We start from the raw sequence: 18281 nt of genomic DNA, 5'->3' as shown, positions 1-18281 counted from the left end.
GCCTCTTCCATTCCACAGGAAATATTACAACTGATCCCACCAAATCAAAAAGTTCCCAAACTTGTTTTTCTTTTTCAGCTGGGCTCTGTGTGAACCATTGGAGCCTGGATGAACTTGTCAGCAGAGACCCCCACAGCTTCGTAATCCTGATTGAAAAGATATTGCTTAAAACTAAAGAGGTAAGCATTAATGAAGCATTCATATCGAGATGGTTGGGGAATTTTCTGACTCTCTGAACTTAGATGATTGACTTGTGAAATTAATGTAAGCGCAAGTATGAAGCTTTGTTCGCACATATCTTCAAAAAGCAGTGTTTCAAATATGGTCACAGGTAGCATTTTCCCAGCTGTATTGAAGTCAATTTTACATTGGAGATGTGGATAGAACATTACCTCAGAGTACATGCTCTTTGGCCCATGATGTTGTACCAACCTATATAAATATACTCAAAAAATGAAACCTTCTCTACCATAAACCTCTGTTTATTTTTCATCCATGTGCCTGTCCAAGAGTCTTTTAAATGTGCCAAATGAACCAGCCTCCACCACCACCCCTGGCAATGCATTCCAGGCACCCACAATTCTCTGTGTAAAAAAAAAAATTGCCCCTGATCTGAGGACTACATATTTATAAATTTTTGGAATACCTGTAGTTCAATGAATTGTTTTTACTTGATACTTGCCAATTGGGGCCAAAATTGGAGTGAAAGAATAAAGAAAAAAAAATCAAAATTTCAACATCATGCGACATTTTGTGATGAGTAATTCAGGGATTTTTTCAGATTGATTCCAGAATGTGTTCCAACAGCTCTTATCACAGGGATGGAAAATAATGGCTTTCAATGTTCAGATATAGGAAATTTCTGCTCATCCCGTGCTTGAGGCCATCTGGCAAACTTGATGTGGTGAATACTACAATGGGTGTGATATACCTGCGCTTGAGACTGGTGTGGTTTTGCGTGATGTTGTCAAGGGACATAGTGATTCACCAGCAGCTGAAAGTTAAATGTTAAATCGCAGAAAATTGTGAAAGGTACCAATTGTTGGGGAGAAAAAAATTCCCATCTTCAATTTGTTGACTTGGCTGTAGTGGTTATTCTCTGCTGTGGTGCACTGCTTGCTGATGTGGTGTTAAGTATTGTCATTTTATGTTTTTGACACAGCTGCTGTGTTCCATGAAATTATTGCCATATTCCCGGAACGTATGCTGTGTAAAAAAGGTTGGAGCAGGAATGAAGGAGCCATTCCCGTTCCAATATTTTACCTCCTTGACCAGAATGCCTGCAGTCTAAAGTTAACTGCAGACATTCTGTGAACAGTGGGCTTATAAATAGCACGACGCGTGTTGCAAGTCCTGCCTCTTTAATTACCGCACTTCCGGTATGCAGACTAAACTCGCGTAAGGAAATGGAGATTTTGAATTTTGGCCGTTCATGTGTGAACGACCAATACCAAAACCTCCGACGTTCTTCAGACCGGTAAAATCACGCAAATTCTATCTAAAAAAAAACACAATTGATGCTGCGGCTACACGCATTTCTGCTGGTGGTGTTATGGCTGCTGACTGTGTTAACGTTGTTGGTGTACCTTTACCAAGAGTCCGTCTTCACAGCTTTACCTCTCATCTCTTGTTTTTCTTGTGGCCACACATGAGATCATCTTTTATCAGCCGTATTGAGTAAAGTTTTATATGCTGAATCGTGCACTGGACCATTTCAGAGACTGTGTAAAAGTTAGAATGCAGAAGCTGATCAATTTAAGACTGTGGATTTCTTTTTTTTAGGCCAATTCATGATTTTCATAGTCACTAATCCAGAAGTTCATTTTTTGGTTCAATTTGAAATTTCCCATTTTCTGTGAACTCTGTCACTAGGCCCTTTCAAACTACTGTGTAAAAAGGGTTATCCGAGCAATTTGCTCAGTTAACGCCCACTCACACAGCAGTTAGAAAGGGTCCAACCCAGTCAGCGTGGTCCTAATCCAACCGGGTCCCTGACCTCCCTCAGAGATAGTCAGGGAGCCCAGTTAAACGTAATTAGGTCGCATCCACCATCAACTTGAACAGGAAAATGGCTGGCCTGGTTACATCAGTGCTGCACACTGGCTGAATTGCCTGCCACGATCGGTGGGGGTGGGGGGGGAGTGGTGGGGGAGTGGTGGGGAGAGAGGAGTCGCTGCCCTGGGGTCCAGGGTGGGTGGGGTGGGAAGAGGTTGCTGCTGCAGTGGGGAGGGGTGGGGAGAGAGGGGGTCACAATCAAGCGGAATGAGGTCGCTGCCATAGAGGGAGAGGTCACTGCCGCAGCGGGGGGGGGGGGGGGGGGTGCCACGATTGGCGGGAGAGAGGTCGCTACTGCTGCGGGGAGAGAGGTTGCTACCTCGGGAGGAGAGGATAGAGGTCACAGCCACAGTGAGGGGAGAGAGGGATGGGGCCGAGCTGCTGCTGTGAACGCCACTCTGGTTCGCAGTGACAGCTCAATGATCGCGGCAGCAGGACGTTGCTGGGAAGGCGTGATTGATGGGGTGGGTGTTAATTGACAGTGGGGGTGGCGACTGACAGGGAAAGGTGACTGACTTGGGGAGGGGGTGGTGATTGATTGGGGGGGTACTGCTGGCCGGTGGGTGGGGGGTGGTGGGAGAGACTTACCAATAGTTCCCATGAGCATGTCATTGCAGGGGTGGGATCTCCCTTAAATTGCTGGGTTGGTGATTTAATGGGTTCATTACCCCTGCAGTTTCAAAGGTGCTTCCAGCACCTTTGCCCCAGTAATGCACATGGGTCCCAGGAGGGCTACCCAGTTGCTGCAGTTTAAAAGAGCCTAATGTCAATGCTTTCCTAATGCCATACATGGCATTCGGTTCAGGTCACAATAACCCAGACTAAATGGTTTCAAATTTTTAAAATAATAGAAATAGTATTAGCATATTTTTCCAAAGTTTGATATTTGATCCAATGCCCATGTGGTGGGGCAGGTATTTTGCATGCATACCAATTGGCTTTTTATCTCAAAATGCAAACCAGTTGCAAATGTGCTGCTCATTTATAAACAACATTTTGAAACAAATATGCTTCTCTGAAAGGAAATGAAAATTCTTGAAAAATGACTTACCAAACAATTGTTACCAGTTGTTCATAGCGTTAGTTGAAGGGAAAACCAACAGAAGTAAAGCATCGCTTTCCCAAGTTCAAGCAAGTTTTGCGCTATCTGCACTTTTCCCGGTGACTTCACAAAATCGTGTGTGTTTCACCAAAACTTTATGATGCTATTTCCCTGCTGGATTTTGTACACAGGATAATGACATCAATAGGGGCAGCATACTTTGTGCAGTTTTTTTGAAAAGTTAGACATACAGCACGGTAACAGAACATTTTGGCCCTACGAGTCCGTGCCGCCCAATTTACACCCCATTAACCTACACACTGATAAGTTTTTGAAGGGTGGGAGGAAACCGGAGACCCCGGAGAAAACCCACGCAGACGTGGGGAGAACTCCTTACAGACAGCGCGGGATTCAAACCCAGGTCCGTAAAGGCTAACTGCTATGCCAACCTTGCTGTCCTTTTACCCTTATTGGTGTAAATTTGATCAAAAGGCTATTGTAGTACAATAATGGATATTTGTAATAGAATAGGCAACGATGGGCATTAATGGTATGTAGCTAGGGCAAAGATTTAAGGATTTCTAATAGCAGCCCCTGACTAATCCCATTCTGATTGCCTTATATTGGGACTCCTGCCTCCTCTCTTAATTTAGTCAGTCTGATCGTGGCATTTGATCCTCCCACCACAGTTAATCTGCCTATTGGCCAACCTTCTCCAACCCACCGATCCCACCCCATCACATCATCCCATGTCCCTGTGTAACTGCTCCATGGCTTGTGGGGCAAGCAGGTATTCCTTTCCCATCACTCACCAATTTCCCATTGTCTTCCCTGATTTACCCTTTCTTCTGTCCATTCCTCATCCGAGCATTTCCTGTCCACAACACCCCTTCCAGCTGTGCTAATCCATATCCCGTGGGCCATTGTAAGAAGGTATCAGTTTTGTGGGGTTTTTTTTGTTCTCTTCAGATTTAGCATTAGGCATTATCATTGACATACATTTATTATACAAAAAAAATGTACGATCCAACTTCAGTGTGTTCATCTGTTATATTTTCCACTTAAATGCTGGAATCATACTTTAGATTCATACTGGACCAACTTAACCTGATCATGTTACTTCTCATGCTACAGTGATGTTTGTTATTCCCGCTAACTTCATGGTAGAAAATCTATTCTCAGGCTTCTCTCCTTAGTTTGATTGATGTAGGTAATTTGAGGACCAACGAATATATTCATACTATGTTTTCCTTCAGTGGATTGGTACGTAGCTGAGGTTGATGGCTGATTACAGCTAATTTCTCCTCTGTTTGCAATTGCCTACATTTCTGAATATAAGTTCACAATAAACCAAGGAAGTTCTCCTCCCATTCTGTGGTCTACGCATTCTTTAAACTGCACCTTACCTGCTTATACCATGGCAGTGTAGCATCCTTTGTTGTTACTTCATATTTCTTAAATAAAAGTTAACATTATCTTCAAACAACTGAAACGCAAATAAATGGCAATTTACCCACAATGGATATTATTATGTGCCCATTTGCCTCTGTTCCATTGCATAAATAAATGATAAATCATCTCTGATGATCGAACACTGGCTTACATGTATGAATAATGTTTTGCAGGTGCAGGAGATGTGCCAATATGACTTATTGGTGCCACTGGCTTTAATGTTCTATTCTTCTGTACTGCGAGTGAGTACGAAAGATACACATCATAGCAGATTATTTATCTTGTGTGATGATATGTCAGAGAATTTAAAATTTTTTAAAAAGACAAAATGTTGGAGAAGCTCAGCAGGCCAAACAGTGTCCTTTAAAAATACATGACCGACGTTTTGGGCTTGACGTCGGTTCTGTATCTTTCCCTTTGCTATATAAAGGACACTGCGCTGGATGGGTCACGTTTCCAGAATGGAGGACCATCGCCTTCCCAAGATCGTGTTATATGGCGAGCTCTCCACTGGACACCGTGACAGAGGTGCACCAAAGAAAAGGTACAAGGACTGCCTAAAGAAATCTCTTGGTGCCTGCCACATTGACCACCGCCAGTGGGCTGATATCGCCACAAACCGTGCATCTTGGCGCCTCACAGTTTGGCGGGCAGCAACCTCCTTTGAAGAAGACCGCAGAGCCCACCTCACTGACAAAAGGCAAAGGAGGAAAAACCCAACACCCAACCCCAACCCACCAATTTTCCCCTGCAGCCGCTGCAACCGTGTCTGCCTGTCCCGCATCGGACTTGTCAGCCACAAACGAGCCTGCAGCTGACGTGGACTTTTACCCCCTCCATAAATCTTCGTCCGCAAAGCCAAGCCAAAGAAAAAAAAAAATAAAGGACACTGTTTGACCTGCTGAATTTCTCCAGTGTTTTGTCTTTTTATTTGAACAGATTTTCACAATTTACTTTTTTAGGATGATTTAGATGGAATCTTCATGAGTTTTGGCTTTTGCTCATGTTTCCTGAAGCGAAACCATTCACATGCACAGGCCGACTTGCACGCCTTCCCACATCCTCTCTGGGTGTGCTTTCAGTGAATTCCTTCTCCTCTTCTCGCAGAATCACAAAGAGAAACTCCGTGGAAACAGCCCCTTTATCTCACTAAGTCCATGTTGACCATCAACGCGAATCCTGTCCTAATTTTTTGGGAGGAAACCAGAGACCACGATAGGAGTGGGGCTGGGCGTGGAGGGCTCCAGGTGAGAGCCACGTGGGTCACAGGGAGAGCATGCACACTCCATGCTAGGAGGCAACATTTCAACCAGCTCCGTCACTGTCCCCTCAAATATTTATAGATCAGAGGATTCTCCATGAGATCCTTCATAAATTGCTTCCCTTTGATCCAACTTAATTTTCGTGCTCTATCAACATCACTTTTTTGTCTCCGGAATACACTGGACTACCTTAACATGCAATATAAAGAGATGACCAAGAGAACAACTGAAGAATTCTGTGGCAGTTTCACATTACAATTATACAAAATAATACTGGATTCAACTTACAAATATATCAATTAATTTAAAAGAAATGTTATGTTATCCTACAAATTTGCATATATTTCTAATTTAATGCTTTAAAACATTACTATTTCAACAGGATTTCTTTTTTGATGGTACCTTTATCTGCTTAATCTGCTCTCTGGTGGTTTGTAGACACCATTTTTCCCCCCAGAATCCAACCTGCTGGCAAGGGCACAGAGCATCTACCATAGTCTCCTGACTTGGCCTGTACCCTACTGTGACATTTGCAAGGACCTTCTAATATTTATCCATGATGAAATGAAAGCACCAGGTAAAAACAGTTTATCATTAAAACTAGACTTGTTTCTTTGTGTGTACAATAATGGAAACATTTCATTTTCAGTTGTAATCCATACTTTATTGGACAGCTGATAGTTTCTTGCTTATTTGCATGATTTAGGATTTTCCTTATGAATGATTGATACCTCATGAGTGGAAGCTGAGGACATGCATGGTAATGAGTAAGATCCAAACCAACAAAGTGAGGACTTAGAGTCATACAGCAGAGAAAAAGAATCCATCAAGTAGGTGCCAGCCATTGAGCACATTAATCTGAATCAAATTCAGTTTGATTCTCCCCACATTCCAGCACACACCAACACACCCTCAGGGCAATTTATAGTCACCAATGAACCTACCAATCAGCAGACCTTTGGAATGTGGGTGGGGGGGTGGGGGAGACGACACGAATAGAGAACATGCAAACTCCACACTGAGAGCAACAGGAGCTGGGATCAACTCGGTTTGCTGGAGGTGCGAGCCAGCAGTTTGGCTATCTGTGCCCCTGAGCCTCGGCCTAGACAAGATTTGCAAGCTTCATTCATGCAAGAGTGACCTGCAGATGACCTGCTGCAGAAGCAGAGCTCATGAACTTGAGGGCTGTATTTGGTCAGAGTAAATTTAACTGCCTGGGAAACAGGAAGGAGAAGGTGGCCATTTACCCCATTAAGGCTGTGTTGCTCTCAGAGGATTTTCATCAATCTCATCATTATTTCTCTGTGATCTTTTTCACATGCCTATTGATTCTGCTCACACCCACTTTCACGTGGGACAATTTAGAGTATCGAATTTACCTGTCAACCAACATATCTTTGGGTGGAAACTGGGCACTTGGCAAGGCCCATGTGGTCACAGGAAGAACTTGCAAACTCCACACAGACAGCACCAGAGATCAGAATTGAACCTGGGTTGTAGGAGCTCTATGGCAGGTGCTGTAATCTCACGAGATTCTCATTGTGTTCGTAGGCAGCAATGAGACCACTTTCCCCTCAATCCCAGCAGCCAATTACATCTCCCACACTGTCCCAAACCAATATGTACCATCTCCTGGCCTGAGAGAGAGAAAAAAAAGGCAACACTGCCAGAGCTGCTGTAAACTGCAGAAATTGTCATTTATATCACAAGAAAATACAAATGATCTGAAATGAATAAGAGGGATTTTGCTACTTGTTTTCAAAGGCCACATGCTATGTGCAGCGACGCAGTCTCAAACACAACTTATTTAACTGCTCTCTGTGAAGTGAGTCCCAAACTCAACTTTAGCTCCTTTAAATGAAGTGATTCACCAAGAAATGTTGAACCTTTGACTAATGGAGAAGAGTCCAGTTTACCTCTTAATGTTGGTACCATAAACAGGATCCACTGCATTGACTCCCCAAGGCGACTTAGACAGCACTTTCCAAATCCACAGCTGCTAGAAGGACTAGGGCAACAAAAGCATGGGTACGTCACCACTTGGAAATTACCCTCATTGTTGGGGCAAATTCTTTGAAACCCCTCCCTCACTGCATTATGATGTACACACACATCAAGAAGGTAGATTACTCTACATTCTCAAGGACAATCAAGGATGGACAAGTAAATGCTTAGTCCGTACCCCTTGAATTAATTCAAAACCAATGATTTCCACCTCCTTTCTCCCCACATCCCTGCAGGTTTCTGCTCTATAAATATTCAGACAGTTCAATTTTATAAGTTATTATTGAATCTACACTTACCAAGCAGGGTGTCTCAATTCATTGTAACTTCCTAAATAAAAATCCAGCAAGGATTAAACACCTTTACCCTTCTCTGCCCTGAGAAGAACAATTGCAGTTGAATCGAATTTCCTCAAGTTCCAATTTCCTGGTACCATTCTCTGAACTCTCTCACACTTTAACATTCACTGAGATGCCCAGAATAGAAAAAAAATTCCAAAAGTGAAACGAATGTGTTCTTTATGCATGTTTGGGCAAACATCCTTGCATTCATTTATGTAGAATGTATTTTCTTTTTCTATGATAGGCATCACCGAGCAAGCAGCAAAGATGTGCTTGCACTTCAGATGCTTCTCATCCTGCTTTTTTTTATAAATCTGCACCTTTTATTTCCTATCCCTACTCCCCATTCTTTTAACCACTTCACCCTTTATTCAGTTAAATTTTACCTTGCTGAGTACCTGACCATTCACCAATTTATCTCTATCCTCTTGGAGGCAAGTATTATCCGGTGTATTCGTGGGTTTGTGTCATCTGTTACTTCAATAGACAATAGACAATAGACAATAGGAGCTGGAGTAGGCCCTTCGGCCCGTCAAGCCAGCACCGCCATTTTACAGATCATGGCTGATCACTACCATCAGTACCCCTTTCCAGCCTTATCCCCATAACCCTTAACTCCTTTGCCCACTAGAGTCTTATCTAACTCTCTTTTGAACATAATCAGCGAATCTGCCTCTACCACCCTCTGTGGCAGAGCGTTCCACAGATTCACACTTCTGCATGTCAGATGCAGATTGTAGACAGCCGCCACCATCGGCTGCTCTGCACCCGCTTCAATCGCGCTGCAAGTGCGCGAGCACCGCGAGGGTGCGTTAGCTGAATTGAGTGCGACCAGGGGGTGGACGCCATGCTGTGGGCTCTCTTTCTCTCTTTCTCTCTCTCTCTCTCTCTCTCCACCCTGTTTATCATGTTTGTTGATGTCGGCCACAGAGGTTGTGTCCTGGAGTAGGTCTATCTTGAACCAGCCTGAGGATATTAGTACTAGGTACTGTTGGCTCTTCCATTCGAAGATGTTGGTAGCCACGGTCAACTAGGGTAGGTCGGGTATCGGGTGTAGCTGCAGTGGCTCTTTCTGCTCGTGTGGCTTGGGACTGTTGCCCACAGAGCAGCATTGTACCTCTTCATCTGTGTTCTCTGTCATGATGGGCCAGAAGAGAATGTCCTTTGCTCTGTGTTTCATCGTTTCTGCGCCAGGGTGCCCTCTGTGCAGGATCTTCATGTATGTATTCTGCAGTGGGCTAGGGATGGTAGTCTTCATGGTTACCCCTTCATCAATAAGTAGCTCATCGCGGTAAGGAAAGAAAGGGTGGCAGGCTGTGCTGCTTGGCCGCCCAGCTGCCCTTGATGAGCGTGCCCAGGGCATTTAGGGTTGCGTCTTCTGCAGTATGCTTTCTTAGTTCATCCAGCTGGGCCAGGGATATATGGGTTACCGTCAACACACTGAAAATGTCGTCTTCCTTGACTTGCTGGACTGTGCATTTTCTGGGAGCCCGTGATAAAGCATCGGCTGAATGCATTTCCTTGCCACATTTGTGTATAAGGGTAATGTGGCATTTCTAATCATTTGCAAACGAAGTAAAAACACTGACCTCTGGGGTCGCCTTTGTACTCCAATCCAAAAAAGTAACAAATCAACAGCTTCCTTCGTTCTGATCCTTCTTTGTAATTGCTCCACAAACTTAATTTGATAACTTTTGAGTGGCTCTTTATTATTAGCTCGCTTTTGCAAATCCATGTACATTGGCTCGGCCTTCATCCAGTTCCTCAGTTACTCCACAAAGAACTCAAATTACTCAAACATGATTTGCCTTTTCAAATTCATTCCCCTTTCATTGATTCACTTGTAGCGGTGGGCACACTGCTCCTGCTATAACACACGCAACCAGATGGGTTGAGCTCAGTGAGCAGACTAGTTTATTCCAAGCTGCTGGGCTGCACTTATACTCCCAGCCTGAACCTGGCTGAGAACCGCACTGGAGGGCGCTGACGTCATCCAGGCGTGACGAGGTCCACAAGCGCGGGTTTCTGAGCCCCGAGCTGGAAGGAAGGGAAACTTCCGACGGCGCCGTTTTGGCCGGCTGCCCTGCCATGTGGCTTACAAGCGGGGCCGGTTCTCCGGCCTTGTGGTGATCCGCCACACACTCATACTTTTTAAGTGTCAATCACTTTTGCCTCAGATTAATATCTCAAGCTTTCTCCGCAAGTGACATTGCCTGACCTGTTGTCATTTGGCTCATCACTTGCTGCTTTGAGTCAAGGGTAACATTTGCAGTTCTCCAGCCACCTGGCATCACTCTTGTATCCAAGGTGTTTTAGAGGTCTATGTCCAGAATCTTCTCATCAAGATAGAAAACATTCCACTATGATCGTGTGACTAGTCTACCTTGAATATTGTCAATCTTTTAAATTACTTCAGTCATGCCCTTTGTTTCAATGAGGTGTCCTCTCTGGTCCCCAGTCAGCCCCACTCATTCCACAGCACAGCATATGATTATGCTTTTAGGTATTCAAAACGGTCAACCAGTTTACCTATCTCAGCTGCACCATTTCATCGGATGCAAGAATCGACAACGAGATAGACAACAGACTCGCCAAGGCAAATAGCGCCTTTGGAAGACTACACAAAAGAGTCTGGAAAAACAACCAACTGAAAAAACTCACAAAGATTAGCGTATACAGAGCCGTTGTCATACCCACACTCCTGTTCGGCTCTGAATCATGGGTCCTTTACCGGCATCACCTATGGCTCCTAGAACGCTTCCACCAGCGTTGTCTCTGCTCCATCCTCAACATTCATTGGAGTGACTTCATCTCCAACATCGAAGTACTCGAGATGGCAGAGGCCGACAGCATCGAATCCACGCTGCTGAAGATCAAACTGCGCTGGGTAGGTCACGTCTCCAGAATGGAGGACCATCGCCTGCCCAAGATCGTGTTATATGGCGAACTCTCCACTGGCCACCGAGACAGAGGTGCACCAAAGAAGAGGTACAAGGACTGCCTAAAGAAAGGTCTTGGTGCCTGCCACATTGACCGCCGCCAGTGGGCTGATATCGCCTCAAACCGTGCATCTTGGCGCCTCACAGTTCGGCGGGCAGCAACCTCCTTTGAAGAAGACCGCAGAGCCCACCTCACTGTCAAAAGACAAAGGAGGAAAATCCCAACACCCAACCCCAACCAACCAATTTTCCCTTGCAACCGCTGCAACCGTGTCTGCCTGTCCCGCATCGGACTTGTCAGCCACAAACGAGCCTGCAGCTGACGTGGACTTTACCCCTCCATAAATCTTCGTCCGCGAAGCCAAGCCAAAGAAGAAGGAAGAAAGATTCATGTGGTTCTTATCAGGCATTTTTCTTACCAATCTATTCTCAAAAGTTTTCCTTGCCTTTATTTTTTGTTTTAATTCGCACACAAACTATTTCTCTTCAGCTTTGTTTCTATCCAGCCACTGAACAATGCCTGAAATTGATCTTCCTGTCTCACCATAATAATTATATATTTAATCCTCTAGGGAAATTTGAATGAATTTCCTTATTCCAAAAATGTGTTTAGTTTTTGCCTGTAAAAAACATAGAAATGCTGGAGGAACGCAGCAGAAAGTCACAGTGTCTGCACCCTGAGCTCTTCTTCAAGGTATGAATTAATACAAGGGCTCAGCCCCCAATGTCTTTACCTCCTATGAACGCTGTGAGACCTGCTGAGATTCTCCAGCATTTCTGTGCTTTACTGCAATCGCAGCGTCTGCAGACTTTTTTGTTTCACTCCTTTTTGCCTGAACTGTATTTTCTTTCAAAGCATCCCACTGCTCATTCACTACACCAATTTTCAAACATTGGTTCCATTTCACAGAGGACTTATCTGTTTGTAAGGTATTGGAATCAGTCATGCCTCAGTTAAATATTTTTACAATCAGTGTTTTCTTTCTTTTCCATATCTGCTCTAATTCTGAAGATCCCTATTTCATGGTACATTCAGATTTCATATTTACTGGTGGGTAATGGGTGGAACCAGAAGAGATATTAAACAGGTGGAACCAGCAGGAAGATGAGAAGGGGAGAGTACAGACAGATGCTGATAGGTGATCGATGGAACTCGATAAGAGAGACATGATGAGCAGATGGAACCAGGTGGAAGATGGGATAACAAGGGAGGTCGCTCCTTATGTCTGCTTAATTTAATTTTTTTTCTTTGGACTTGAAATTATATCTGACCTTCTGACTACTGATGCAGTACTTTAATTTAATACTCAGACCATAACCTCTCCACTCTTAGTGACCTTATCTTTCTATTGTCATCAGGAATATTAAGTGTGCATTATTTGAGTTCTTCTGTCATCCAAAATTGTTACTCGTGTAATTTGTGAACCACAGATATCATGTGCTGAGACTGGGAATTTGTATTGTAAAGCCACTCTACATTATTTCATGTGTATCCCATAACCATCACAATTCACCCTTCTCCCTGAACCATTGATGCCCTTGATCACATCAATGCTATTCACTTCAACTAAGAATGATATTATGATGGATTTATTTATCCAAGGATATTTGGTGGATGAGAGATTAATGCATCCTGGTTGTGGCTCCTCAGACCTGGACTTTTGGAGTCTGAATTGCCTTGGACCTAATCAGAATGTACTCCAAGAAACCGAGATCTCTTCTTCATTGCACATAGTGAGTGGGTGGAGTAATGTAATAATAATCTTTTGAATGCTTAAAATGGGAAGCAGAAGTGAAAATTTCCCGGCAATTGAAATCTGATAATGCAAGCAATCTTTGTCAATGGGCAAATATTGTGGTATTTTTTTTAGGGGAATTTGAAGTCTTTCAAATTAGCCCAAAATTAGTAAATTTGTGCAGACGTATTTGTCTGAATTGTTCTTTGCAACAGATTGCTTAAGGTGGTATGTGGGTGGAAATAAAAAGTTTGAAAACCACTGTTTTAATCATACCTCATTGACTCGTTATGTGCACTGTTTCACAACTCCAAAGGAAATGGGGGTCAATGACAATTTTTCCTCAAGCAAAATATTTCAGTAACAATTGGGTCTAGAGCAGTGATTCTCAACCTTCTTTTCCCACTCACATACCACCCTCAAGCAATCCCTTACTAATCACAGAGCAATAATGGCATCGGGATTACTTAAAGTGGAAAGTGGTAAGTGGAAAGAAAAAGGTTGAGACCCTCCGCTTTAGCCCAAAATTAGTAAATTTGTGCAGACGTATTTGTGATCAACCACCTTGAGGCCATGCACATTAAGCAATTGTGCACGTGAGTGATGAAGTGGTGGACCCTTCAAGAACTTTCTGCCCAACTATCCTATCTGCTGCCCATCTGTGATAGAGATTGCAATTCCCTTATTAGCCTCAACAGCCTTCTCAAATCCCTCAAAAATAAGTGAAGGAAGCAAGTCATCCTCAAACTTGGGGGACAGTCTAAGAAGACATGGAGTGTACAACAGTTTTCATTTACCTGGTTGAAACTGAAATCCTGGAATACTTTGCATAATAGTCAATAGGACTGGCAAGACGTTTTAGGAAGACTTATTTTCTTGTTATTCAATGGATTTTAGACAATAGACAAAGGCTCTTCACCTTTGAAAGGCCTTTGAGGCTCTGATAGCCTTGTAAACCAGGGGTTGTGAGTTCATTGCTCGTGGGGCTTCATTTCTGTGAGGGACGCTGGACAAAGTGGTGACTCTCTGTCTTCCTTATGGTAGACAAAGTTAAAGAATTTCATGTATGTTATATTCTAAATGTAGTATTACATGACAATAAATGGAACCTTTACCTTTTAACTATGCTCAAGTCCTCCATGCTCCCTGCTCTTTCCCATCAGTCAATTTGATCAGCTTTCTGCTCCTGTATTCTTATTGGAATCCATTGGAAAACCTCTGTCTTGCATAATTCCCAATGTTTATCCACATGCATCCTCTACCAGATTCAGATTTCAGGTTTATTGTCAGAGTACATACACCACATCACATACAACCCTGAGAATCATTTTTCTGCGGGCAAGGCAGGATTACCACATATTGGTAGTGCAAAACAAAACTCTATAACCAACATGCACATGTAAGCACATAAAGAAATGTAAATAAACTGAATGTCCAAAAGAGGGAGAAAAAAATTCAATAAAGTACATAAGAATCCTTAAATGAGTCACTGATTGAGTTTGTTGTTGTGGAGTCTGATGGTGGAGGGGTAGCACCTATTCCTGAACCTGGTGGTGCACCTATACCTCTTTCCGGATGACAGCAGTGAGAACAGAGTGTGTCCTCTGTACATGTGTATACCAGTCCAGAATCTCTGTACAATTCATTGTTTTCAATGGATTTGTAAGGTTACAGATTAGGAGTCAGAAAGATGAAGCAGCTAAAATCAGTTTCTTTTGGGGATTGATAAATATCAGTAACGTTAATGGTATTTCAAATCCTGAGAAGTTTTAGAATTTGTTACAGGAACTGGTCTCCCAGAGTTTATATTTCAGAATGAACTGCTGCCTGATATTTCACGTTGTTAATATGTTATTATTTGAAGGATTAATTAGATATTAATTAGATTGTTTCACTTTTAGGAATCTCATTCCAGAGGTTGGTGAGAGCTGAACAAGGATTAACAACCAAAAATCTTCAAAACAAAACAATGTAAGGACCAACTGATTAAATACCTACTTCCAATGTATGGGCAGCACGGTTGGCAAAGCAGTTAGCTCAACGCCTTTAAAGTGCCAGCGATCGGGAACGGACAAGGGTTCGAATCCTGTGCTGTCTGTAAGGAGTTTGTACGTTCTCCCCGTGTCTGCATGGGTTTTCTCCGGGGGAGTGGGGCTTCCGGTTTCCTCCCACTGTTCAAAACGTAATGGGGGTGTAGGTTAATGGGGTGTAAATTGGGCGGCATGGATTAGTGGGCCGAAATGGCCTGTTACCGTGCTGTATGTCTAAATAAATAAATACACCTCATCCAAAGATTTAAAACTGGCCAGATTGTTCCCTATATTTAGCCTTGTCAAATAAAAGTTCTATTGGTGGGATCACAGATTTACAAATTAGCATAAATTACTCTGCAGATTTCTAAACAAGCCTGGCATTGGGTAATTTTCTATCCCTGAACCATAATTGCACACAGCAAGTTCTTGGCGGCAGTGTTCAGGCTGGTTTATAATGTATCACAGACATAGCCTGAACTTATTTAGAAAGGCAAAGTAACTTAGTTCTTTGCAAAGCTCCAGGCTACCTCCCAAAGAAAATTCAAAGCACATCAGGAAAAAAAGAGCAGAAGCAAGATCAAGGCATGCTGTCATCTGGAGCAAAAAGCAAATTATTCATGGAACTTAGTAGGTCAGGCAACATCTGTGGAGGCAGGGAGAGTTTTGATGTCTCGGGCTGAGTTCCTGCATCAAATGAGATCATTGTGGCTACTGTGAACACGATGAGAACCTTGCAGCAATGATTAGAATTTGTCTTGGTATTTTTCTCAATTCTGCCATCTACTGGCACCTGCAAATTTTTTTCTTATTAAATGCAAAACTAATCTTGATAACATTTCACCCTCTGCATAGAAAGATATTACGTTTTATGACCACAAATTGCAGCCAATTGATTGATAAAATCTTTGAGGCTTGACTTGAAAAAGTTTTCCAAAAGATGTTTGTACAGTATCAGTTATTGAGTAATATTTTCATTCATGATGTTTTATTTTAAATGTAATGCACTGATTATGTTAGAAATAAAAGCAGAAAATGATGGAGATACTTGGAAGGTCAGGCAGCATAGAGGGAAAACAAAAATAGTATTTCAGGCCAATGAGAATGGTCACAATCTAAACTTGAACTATGTTTCTCTCCCCACAGACGTTGCCTGGGCTGTTGGCATCTCCAGCAATTTTGTTACAATGCTATAATGCCGGCTTCTTTTGACAACACCGGCAATAGTTTTGTACCTTGGGGAGCCACAGCCCTTTTTGCAACCTGGTTCTCTTGTGTGCAGTGTACTTCAGTAAATTCACCGTGGGTTCTCTGTAGATAATACAGGAAGGAACTAAGATCTGCTGTCAAGGACAATAATGACAAAACAAACGAGTGTTTCAACATTGTAAGCAGAATCGTTCAGTGTATCTAACACTGAAATAGGCCTTATCTAGAGACTTCAGGCCTCCTTCATCATTTGTTAAAGAATTTTCGAATGACTATTACAGATTTTCTGGGGTCCTGCAGGAAAGTTTTCCCAGCATTCATTCTCCCCACCCTTTCATCATATTCCTCTTCACACTTAGTTGATTTATTGATCCCATCTCTACCCCTATTCCTCCCCATCAGTAGTTTGAAGACTTGACCACCATCAACTCCAGCCTCAACGGGTATTGATACTCATTGCTCCTGACACCCTCTCTTGAACCGCCACTTCAAATTCCATTGATCCCACCCAGTCCTTCCTCTAGATCACCTCTGACCAGCTCCACAGTAACAGCCTTCTACACAGCACAACCTCAACACTTCAAAATCTCTAGCCGTTAAATCTCTGGTGAAAATTTGACCACATCAGATCACTCTAGTTGAGAAAAATATGCTAGCTTAAAAGTAGTTATGAAATAAGACCTCTCCAATTTTAATTGTAATCTCGTGGGGGTAAAATGATTTATGTTACCCACTTCAAGCAGAAAACTCAGGAAGGAGAGTTCATGTTTAACAAATTTACTGGAATGAGCAAAGTGGATAGAAGGGAACGGGTAGATGTTGTCTATTTGGCATTCAATAAAAGTTGCTTGCATAAAAGATTTCTCCATAAGATTGGGATGCGTGGAGTAACATATTAGAATGGCTTGAGGATTGGTTACCAATATAAGGCAGATAGCTGGGATAAATGGGTATTTCTCTGGTGGGTAATCAGTGGTGAGTAGTGTTGTAGAAATCTGGACTTGGCCCACAATATACATGAAAGTACTAAATTGAGTAGAAAAGCAAATTGTGTGGAGGACTCAGACTGTGTGTAGAAAGATGTGTAGATGTAGGTAGCTTAAGTGACTGGGCAAGGTCCAGACCTATGGCATACAATGTTGGTACATGAAAGGTCATCCACTTTGGAAAGAAAAATTGACGATCAGATTGTGATTTAAATGGTGAAAGTTTGCAGCATGCTGTTGTTTTACTGTTACTGTTGAGGCTGTGTCCAGACTACTGTGTGCAGTTCTCATCTCCTTATTTGAGAAACAATATCTTGACTTTGGAGGTGGTATAGAGGAGTTTCAGCAGGTTGATTCTGGAGATGAAGAGGTTGGTCTTTGTGGAGAGATTGAATTGCTTTGGACTTCACTCACTGGAATTCAGAAGAATGAGAGGGAGACAAGAAACTCAGGGCCATAGACTTAACATTCAGGTAAGAAAGGGATGAGGAGCAAGTACATTTACCAGAGTTTGGTGGAATTCTGCCCAAGGAAGTATAGGTTATCTCATTAAACATATTCAAAATGTTTGCATAGTAGGGAAATTAAGGGTTATGGGGAAAAATGTACTCAAGAAAGAGAGAAATTTAAATAAGTAGGCATGCAAACAAACTCTGCAATACAGAAAATAAATATTAAATAAATATTAAATAATGTGGAAAGTAAGAATCCTTAAATGAGTCTGTTGTTGAGGAGTCTGATGGTGAAGGGTAGCAACTGTTCCTGAACCTGGTGCTGTGAATCTTGTGGCACCTCGACCTCTTTTCTGATGGCAGCCGCGAAAACAGAGCATGCGCTGGGTGGTGTGGATCCTTGGTGATCGCTGCGGCCCCCTGACGGCAGCGTTCCATACAGATGTTCTCGATGGTGGGAGAGTTTTGCCTGTGATGTGTTGGGCTGAGTCCATGATCCTCTGCCAGGGCTTTTGGTTAGCCCATTTTTCCACTATATATCTGTGGAAGTTTGCCAATGTTTCTGATGTCATTACAAACCTTTGCCACTCCTGAGAAAGTAGAGAAGCTGATGTGCTTTCTTCACAATGTGATGTTCAAGTGTTGGGTCCAGGAATGGTCCTCCAAAAGAGTGACTCCTAGGAATTTGAATATGCTCACCCTCTCCACCTCTGATCCTTCAGTGGTCACAGTACACCTCTAGTTTTCTCCTCTGTCAAATAGTAATCACCCTT

The 18281-nt window shown here is 42.8% G+C and overlaps 1 protein-coding gene across 4 annotated transcripts in view; it reads left to right on the top strand.

Annotated features, from left to right (window-relative positions):
- pik3r5 (phosphoinositide-3-kinase, regulatory subunit 5) overlaps positions 1-18281 on the top strand; it is a 90689-nt gene that overhangs the window by 28487 nt on the left and 43921 nt on the right. For all 4 annotated transcript variants that reach the window (XR_011354803.1, XM_069929588.1, XM_069929589.1 and 1 more), the window contains 4 exons: positions 79-179; positions 4723-4791; positions 6250-6388; positions 14733-14802. Coding sequence is in view for 3 of the 4 variants with exons in the window: in XM_069929588.1 (XP_069785689.1) it covers positions 79-179; positions 4723-4791; positions 6250-6388; positions 14733-14802 (379 nt within the window). In the remaining variant the exon portion in view is untranslated. The remainder of the gene's footprint in view (positions 1-78; positions 180-4722; positions 4792-6249; positions 6389-14732; positions 14803-18281) is intronic.

The sequence above is a fragment of the Narcine bancroftii genome, chromosome 3 (genome assembly GCF_036971445.1).
Source record: "Narcine bancroftii isolate sNarBan1 chromosome 3, sNarBan1.hap1, whole genome shotgun sequence".
Lineage (NCBI taxonomy): Eukaryota > Metazoa > Chordata > Chondrichthyes > Torpediniformes > Narcinidae > Narcine > Narcine bancroftii.
Note: the sequence above shows the minus strand (reverse complement) of the source record. Positions and strands in the feature narration are given on the sequence as shown.